Source organism: Meleagris gallopavo, chromosome 3, assembly GCF_905368555.1.
Source record: "Meleagris gallopavo chromosome 3, MGAL_WU_HG_1.1, whole genome shotgun sequence".
Lineage (NCBI taxonomy): Eukaryota > Metazoa > Chordata > Aves > Galliformes > Phasianidae > Meleagris > Meleagris gallopavo.
The window spans coordinates 92,801,235-92,809,545 of record NC_139406.1 but is presented as its reverse complement, the minus strand read 5'-3'; the positions used below and the strand labels follow the sequence as shown (position 1 = coordinate 92,809,545).

Genomic DNA, 8,311 nt, shown 5'->3' with positions numbered 1-8,311 from the left:
AAGCAAACACAATCAGAATATTTCCCCCTTCTTAATAGGATTATAAAATTCTCTCAGCTGAACTTGATGAATGTCATACCAAGAACATACCAAAATATCTTTTCCTAGATAATTCAGAGCTGGAATGAGCTATTAGGCTTCCATAATCAACATAATGACTTTATTATGGTGCCACTGAGAAAACAATTGTTCTGAACTCATGAGGATGTAGATAACTCAGAAGTGTTGCTTCTAAGTGAAAGTTATCATAGAATCATATAATCATCTAGTTCAACCATCCACCTACCACCAGTATAGGACAGGAACTGGAACTTTAGGTTTGGACTGATGAGGACTGGGTTGTTTATCTGGAAAAGAAGACCCAGAAGAACCATTTATTTTTCGCATTTCAGGAGCTCAAATGATATTAAACCTGAGAAAGCTTCCTCCGATGACTTGGTAGGTAACAAAGATGATGGAAATGTCTCCAAGAATGTCTTTGTTTCAGCTTTCCCTTCTTTCCTCCTAGGTTGGCTCATGGCCAACCTACTGTCCACTAGAATACTCAGGTCCTTCTCTGCAAAGCTCCTTTCCAGCAGGTTGGTCCCCAGCCTGTACTGATGCATGCAGTTATTCCTCCCCAGGTGCAGGACTCTGCATTTGCTCTTATTGCACCTCATCAGGTTCCTGTTTGCCCAGCTCTCCAGAACATGGGATTTAGTGTCTTGCTGTTCACAGATACAGATGTTTTTTTCCCGAAGTGCATGGAAGCCACCAACTTCTCTAACCATAATTAAAAAAAAAAAAAAAAAAAAAGAAAAGAAAAGAAAGAAGAAACATCAACAAGCTGCAAAGCAGAGATACTGGAATGATTTAATACCCCTAGGCTTGCACATCGTGCTTAGACACAAAGGATCCAGCTTAAATAACCTCAGCTATTGTCCATCAGCAAAACCCTAATTTTCTTCTCCAAGGAACATGAAAAGAAATGACTGTATAGCAGAAGGTGTGGCTTACTTTGTGGATGGTTAAATACATTTATAGCTCAATTAGACTATTTTTTTTCCAGTAGAATTGAATCTCAGGCTGCAATCACTATATGGCAAGACACCAGGAGGTGTAGCGTTAAATCCTGTGGTGAAGACAGGTAGCAGCTTAGTGACCAGGTGACAAGGATCCACGAAAGATGAAGTTCTTTCTGCCTCTTCTGTTGGTTGCCATCGCTGGCATGGAGTTTGGTAAGTTCCCACTCCACCTTGTCCAAACTGCTGAGGGAGATGCAAGGTGAAAACCTCCCACTTTGGGGAATTTTCAGCAAAAATCTGTCTATGAAATATTTTCATCCTTTCAGATGTCCAGGACCATCATGTTCTCATTGAGATTGTTAGTTTAGGCTCTGTAGGATGTGCTAAAGATAAAATTTGATTCTACAGTGTTATTTCTCTGATACAAATTTCAACTTTCACTTTCTATGTGTTCTTGTCTGACTCTCATCTTTTTTTTTTTTCTCTTAATTTTAGTTCCTCTTTTAATATTTAATCCTGAAGCCAGCCAGTGTATTTAATGCCATGTGTGTAGCAGCTCTCTCTAATTATACGTTGCATTTATAGTTTATTAAACTTCAGCTGTCAGAATTGGGTAAGACAGGCTGGGACTCAAAGCTCCTGACCCAACTGCAGGGCTAATTCTTCCAGCTCCATTTAGTAACGCACTGTTGTCTGCATGAAGCCAAGGACAGTTTTGGCAGTCCACCTTGGGAAATAACCAAGGGTGTAGAGTTTGGGGGAATTTTCCTCCTTGGCAGATGATTAGAGAGTTTGTCATGGCTAGATGTATCACCCCTACAATCCTTCCTGCTTCATTTCTGTCCATCTTTGCTGGTCATACAACAGCAACTTAATATTGGATGTGATCAATCTGGGATGTGGATGTAGAAAGCAAGCCTCATGAGTTCTGTATCTTCAGGGATGCCATGTAAACCTTTATATGTCCAGCTGTGAAATTCAATTGTTTCTCCTCCATAACCAGCTCGTGAGGTCAAATATGGAGAGGTGTATGACATATGGCTGTTTGCATTCCTGAGGGAGTAGGAAATCCTCCTATTGCAGACAACCCCACATGAGCAGCAATGCCACAGCCTCAAATGGTGGAATGTGACCACATGGTGCATAGATATTGATCTTGATATAGGCTCCTCATCCTTTGATGCTGCCACCAGAATGGTTTCTTGCTTCATAACATGATTTTACATTGTTGGTGTCAGTCTGTGAGTTGGGGTATGAGGCAAGTCCTATGCAGGACAAATCAGGGACTGTAGTTGCTTTTGGGATGTCCATATGCCCTGGGTTCCTCTGGATGCAGCCAGTGCAGAGAATGATTTAATCAGTACTTAGTTAGGATTTTTGCCTTTTTCCTTTGTGTTTATTTCCAATTTATATAATAATATGCCTTCCTTCTTCTACCTTTGGGTCTAAAGATCGGATTCTTCCAGGGAGGGCCAAATGCATGGGGAAAGAAGGGTTTTGTGGAGATTTTTTTGCAAGATGGTCTCTAGGGAGGTAGATCCAACCAAGGGTTGGCACAGCAGTTCTCTCTCTTTTTTTTTTTTTTTTAATATCCTTCTTTCTTTCGAGGCATGGCTCTGGTCACTTGTAGTCCAAAGCCTTTGGGGTTCTTGTGCTGTGCCAAAATCAATGGTTATCTTGTGCTTGCCACAGCTGTTACTGAAGAGATTCAGTCCTCACTGGTCTCGAGAGAAGAAGATGTATCTTTTTTTTCACCATTATACTCTTTTCTTTCTGGGGTTTCTTTTCTGCTCATCAATGGAGAGACAGTAGTTCAGAGAGGAATGTGTTTAACTGATAGAGGATAACTTGGAGAGAAATGATCTATGTGGTCAGGTGTCCTCAAGGGAAGGGACGGAATCCTAGAGTAGGAAAATAATGGAGTGGGATACAAATTTGGTTGAAGATTGACTCACAATCCTAATTTTACCATCCTTCTCAATGAGATTTTGTCAAGAGTAGGGCAGCTGAGAGGCTCCTGCTCTGGTCCAGGGCTGCTACATTTCTCCTTCATTCTCTTCCACTTCCATGTCTCAGTGAGGTAGTCATGGTCAGGATGGATGCTTTAATTAGGAGGCGAAGATGGGCAAATCGTGGAAACTTCATAGAAGATTTGGAAGCAGAATTTTCCTCTTAGTGGAAGAAAACAATTTTCTTCTTTCCTCCTCTGCAAAATTGGGGTAAAACTGTGATGTATTTATAGTTCTATAACTTTTTCTAAACGTGAATGAAATCTGAATTTTTTTAATTTCCTAGAAATTCAGTCAGAGGTGAAGTATGGAAGATCTGCCCATATCTGAGTGAAACTAGCAAAATCTTCTCTAAGAAATTCCAAGCTCTTTATCTTATCTTCTCTTTTGCTTTCAGCTTACACACATATACACACAAAAGTGCTATAACTGCTAATATTGAAATATTTTAACATTTTAATTTTTCTCTTCTTTTAAAGAAGGCTTGCCATCTGTCTCCATTCCTTTTCATGGTGTAGTTTCATTTTTAAGCTACTGCATGTCTGCTTGGCAGTGTGTAAGTTCACAAGCTCTTAAAACAAAAATGGCACCACTGCAGTTCTGCTGCCTTCACAAATATGTGCTCTTCACAAATAAGCTTCACAGATATTTCAGAGCTTGTTTCAAACAGAGCTTTTATATCCTAAATGTTAAAATCTTGGTGTTTTGCCCTGCTTTGTGCGATGCCAGCTCACCATGACTACTGAAGCACTGCCTTATTTTCAAATGTGAAGCTGTTTAATTCTAGCTTTTGGTCATTTAGCTGTGTTAAACACTTCTTGAACTGCTATTTTTGCTGTCTTCAAAAAAAGGTATGTTCATAAATATAGCTATTATCTAATGTATTTAGCCATGTTCGAACCCACTAGTTTGAATGATAATGAAAACACATTTTGAGTACTAAGATCTCTTAATTTGATTCCCTTTGTGTTTTTTTGTTTTCCAAATATAAATACCAATCCTGTAGCTTTGGCTTGTCAGATGATGAGTTTCCTGAAATCTGAGAATAAAGACAAAGCTTCCTCCCTGAAGGTGTATTTGACATCTGCCAGACATAAAATTAATGCAAACAAAGCATCAGTCCACAGTAAGAAGAGCCGGATAATAAAGTGAGCTTTGAATAAAAACAATACAATTGCTGAAGCTATTTATGAAAGGGCTCTTTCTGGGTTGCTAATTAGGGTGAAGCTGCAGGTAATAGCTATTTTCATAAGGTGTTTTACTTGCCTCAGCCTGCTCTTACGAAAGTCCATTTTAGGTGTGCTAACTGTTTCTCTTTCTCAATGAGGTTTAAAGCACTGTCATCATGACTGTCACACAGATAGAATGAGAAAGGTTTTCCAGACATGGAAATGCCTGAGGAGGATCTACCAGCCTTTGACAGTGACAAAATGCATTTCTATGACTTCAAGGCATTGAAGAGAGAACCTAGATCAAGTTTTGGGTTCTTCATCAAGACTGGGGAACAAAGCACTCCGGACAGATTGTCCAATTGTGGTTTATGCTGCCTGGGAACCTTTGATTGGAAATACCAGTCAACTATTTTGGCTTGATATCTTTAGCTTGGAGTGCTCAGGAAACACTGCACCAAAGCGCACTGAGCTTCCTGGTGTCTCCTGGAGAAATTTCTCCATCCAAAAGACTTCAGGCACTGACTTGAGCTTGGTTCTTCTTACATCTAGGAGCCATTCTGCAGCCCAACAGGAAAGTGATGAAGGACATGGTGAGAGTTGAGGCAGAATGAGATAGCTTGGATTGGATTTGGGGCCTTTGGTGCCAGAGTGTCTTTTCATAGCTTCTTTATAGAGCACAGGAACCAAGAACATTTCCCCATGCAGTCTGTTATTGTACTCATAGTCATCTTTTTTTAAAATGATTTTTACATATTCCTCAGTAGAAGAGAAAGATTGTGCTTAATTTGCTTCTATGACTCAGTAAATTGAATGGAGACAGTTCCTCCTGTCTGGGATGATCTCCTGTCCAAGAGCTCAATATCTGGAGAGTGATCAACATCAGATGAAATTCTCCCTGCTGCAATTCACACTCAAGTCTGACTTGTCTGTGTATCCAGACCTTTTTCTGACACTCCAGTAACATAAAGACAAGGAGAAAAGTAGATGCAGAGTAAGAGCTGTTGGGGCTAAACTAGCTACAAGAGTGCTTAGTGTCCTGTGGGAACAACAGATGAAAACCACCTGGGGAAGTGGTTGGCTGGCAAGCAGAATGATTAGTTGCTTGTCATAAACATGTGAAGCAGGGTCTGTTAGCTAATTGTGATGATGATTAAAAGAAAAACATCTTGCAAATTGCATAATTGAATGCTTGGAGTTTTCCTGGCTCTTTGCATGTCCTAGCTGGCTGCTGGCATCTGGGATAAAATCTTTGAAGAATTCAAGCAATGAGATTTTGTGTTTTACCAAAGCCTGTCTTGCTGATATCTAGCCAGTCACCATGCAGAGTAGTTAGCCCTGTCTTAGGCAACACGATTGCCCATAGTGATTGGAAATGAGGGAGGAGTAGGTGAGTCGAAATGATCTTATTTCCTATCTTTGTGAACTTACTGTTTTGTTTTTTTTTCTTCCCTCTCTATTTTTATTTAGCACATATTTAGTGCATTCCTTAGGGTGTAGAATCAACAATTAAGTAAAATTATAAAATTATCCTTAAACTCCTCTGTTTGCTTAAGAACTATCTGTAGGTTAAAAAAGCAAATAAACATTCATGGGGGGGGGGAACAAAGTAAAACAAAAAACCCAACAACTTGCCAACAATCTTGATAACAAAACAAGACCAGACGAATCATCCTTGTTCCCAAAATATTCAGTAGCCTGAAGTTGACAGGACTTGCCTGTGTTATAGGGCCACCTATATATGGCTCTGTCTTTCCTGCCTTGTTACTGAGGGAGTTGAACCTACATCTGAGACTGGGTCTGGCTGACCAGACTAATGTATTTCTCATTCCCTGTAATACAAATATGTTCTACCATTCCATTTCTGTGCAGTGTATGAGTATTCTGGAGAGTGATGCTATTCAGATGTACTGGGGGGGGGGGGGGGGGGGAAGGCAAGTGTGGACAGAACTTGATGGTCTACACTAAGGCCAATATCATATTTTTCCTCCTTACAGCCCAAACCTTGAAGTGTTACACCTGCCATGAACCTACATCATCTGAGAAGTGCATGAAGATCCAGAAGTGTGGTAAGAATGAAACCATGTGCAAGACAACCATGTATTCCTTGGAGGAAGGTAAGAACAAGTCTTCTTTATCCATATTATTAGTGCAAATTAGATTTCCAGTGCAGTCTGCTGGTATGGGGAGAAGTACCTTTTCTCACATATTTAAAACTGGAAGTCTCCTACTCTTTTCACATGTCCCAGCACTTAGTGAATGCAAGTTCGTACCTGATGTTCAACACTGTTCACAGCCGGAGAAAATGTGTTGACTTGAGTCTGAGACATGAAGATGGAGCCTTCTGTCTCTCCAGACCATCTGTATGACCTACAAAATGGGTGTGTGGAGTAGAGAGCTGATATTGGTACATCAAACTCAGTAAGGTAGGAAGGCCAACTGATGGGTCACCAGTGGCAAACCATAAATAGAACTGAGTTCTCAGGAGCCTTTAGGAAGGTATCATCAGTCTGCAAGTGACCCTAAAGGCCATGATCTGTCCAAATAAAGAAACTTACTGTTAAGATGGAGGTTCTGTCTTCTTTTCTGGCTCACCTGGGAAGTCTTAGTTTGCATGTGGCAGAGAAAGGAGATATTGAGTAGAGCTGAAGTGGAGATAGATAAAGTGTTTAATGGGACTTCTGCAGGAGTAAGCTGATCCCGACAGGACACAGAGGATGCAATATGCTGTTCAGCTTAGAACCACTGGTCAGGAACTGTTTCTTATATTTCTGGTAGGAAGTGGTACAATTATGTTTCAACTGATGCCAAGACTTCAGTGGTGAAGTTAGTTAATGTTACAGCTAGGGACAAAGAGATTGCTGTTCACATCTCCCATTCCTTACTGTTCCTTCTTTCTTGCTTTGTTGCAGTTTATCCTTTTGTGGGACTCTCAACTGTCACCAAGATGTGCTCTTCAGTCTGCAGCCCATCTGATGTGGATGGGATTGGCATGACGCGCCCCGTCTCCTGCTGTTACTCCAACTTGTGCAACATTGATGGTGCAGCTAGTTTGAGAATTAGCTTTGTGCCAGTTGGGATGTTAGCAAGCGTCATATGTGGTCTCTTCTGGACTAGAATGTGAGAAGCTGAGGAGGGCATGTTTCTGCTGAAGAACCTAGCAGAGAACAGAATGAAACCCTTTCTGCCCAGCTTTCCATTTAGATGCCTCATGAACTACCTTCTACATCTTCCACAAATGGTGTTTCTAGCTCCCAATCTCCTTCCGTAATCAGGAAGGAAGCAAAAATTTAGGAATTCTCAACAAAATTTTTGAGGTTGATTCTCCAACATCTCCCACAGAAATAACTTTCTTTCTTTTGCTGGTCTGGTTGATTTTGAACTAAAATTATGGTTTGTATAGTATATTTAAAGCAAAAGATACAGAGCTAAGTGTTCCTTAGAGCATTCTCTTCCTCAAATGTTCATAGCTGAACTGACTGATCTTCTCATATGAAATTCACTTTTATGTAGCATATCCTCTCCAGCCCATATTTTTGTGCTGGTCCTTTTTGCTGCCTAGATTTCCTTCTTAGTGCATAAGAAGTTAGAAAGACATTCCTATGCTTCCAGAATATGAGACAGGAGATCGGTGACCTGATCCAAGAAAGCTGAAATGCCTTTTGTTTTCTGTACCCTTTTGAGCAAAATAAAAACAATGTTGTGTTAAAACTGTGGTGGTCACTGAAGTTATTTATAATGTACCTGTATTCTGATAAAATTTATTTTAATTTTTACTTCCCCTGATTTTCAATCTCCAGTTCCCCCTTCCAGTATTGCTTTGTACAGTGGGATGAGTTAGGTTTTGTGATCAGTCTTGCAGTAATAAGACATTTCTCATTATTCCCTACTGACAGAGGCCTTCCATCAATATTTCTTTCATAAGCTCCACATGTAAGGAACTATCTTTATTGGGATGATAGATTTTGTTAAATTCTTGCCTGAATTCAGAATTCTGATCTGATCCGATTCTTCCTTTTCCTATAAAATCCTTTTCAAGATTTACCATCAAATTTCTCCTCCTCTAATTATCAATTTGTTTATGATATCTGAAATTATCAATAAAGATGCTATTTGAAGCCTTCCGTGT

The 8,311-nt window shown here is 40.1% G+C and overlaps 1 protein-coding gene across 1 annotated transcript; it reads left to right on the top strand.

Moving 5' to 3' along the window:
* The first annotated feature begins 1,013 nt into the window (after positions 1 to 1,013).
* Positions 1,014 to 7,893, top strand: LOC100540742 (ly6/PLAUR domain-containing protein 2-like). The gene is made up of 3 exons (XM_010709349.4): positions 1,014 to 1,217; positions 6,180 to 6,299; positions 7,095 to 7,893. Exons 1-3 carry the CDS (start codon positions 1,166 to 1,168, stop codon positions 7,304 to 7,306), a joined length of 384 nt encoding a protein of 127 aa, XP_010707651.1. The 5' UTR covers positions 1,014 to 1,165; the 3' UTR covers positions 7,307 to 7,893.
* Positions 7,894 to 8,311: the final 418 nt, after the last annotated feature.

What these genes read in the sequence shown, in the direction of transcription:
- LOC100540742 (XM_010709349.4), top strand. Translation starts at nt 1,166, where the DNA reads ATGAAGTTCTTTCTGCCTCTTCTGTTGGTTGCCATCGCTGGCATGGAG. An exon ending in CATCGCTGGCATGGAGTTTG is followed by an intron (nt 1,218 to 6,179) that starts GTAAGTTCCCAC and finishes TCCTCCTTACAG; the next exon opens with CCCAAACCTTGAAGTGTTAC. An exon ending in CATGTATTCCTTGGAGGAAG is followed by an intron (nt 6,300 to 7,094) that starts GTAAGAACAAGT and finishes GCTTTGTTGCAG; the next exon opens with TTTATCCTTTTGTGGGACTC.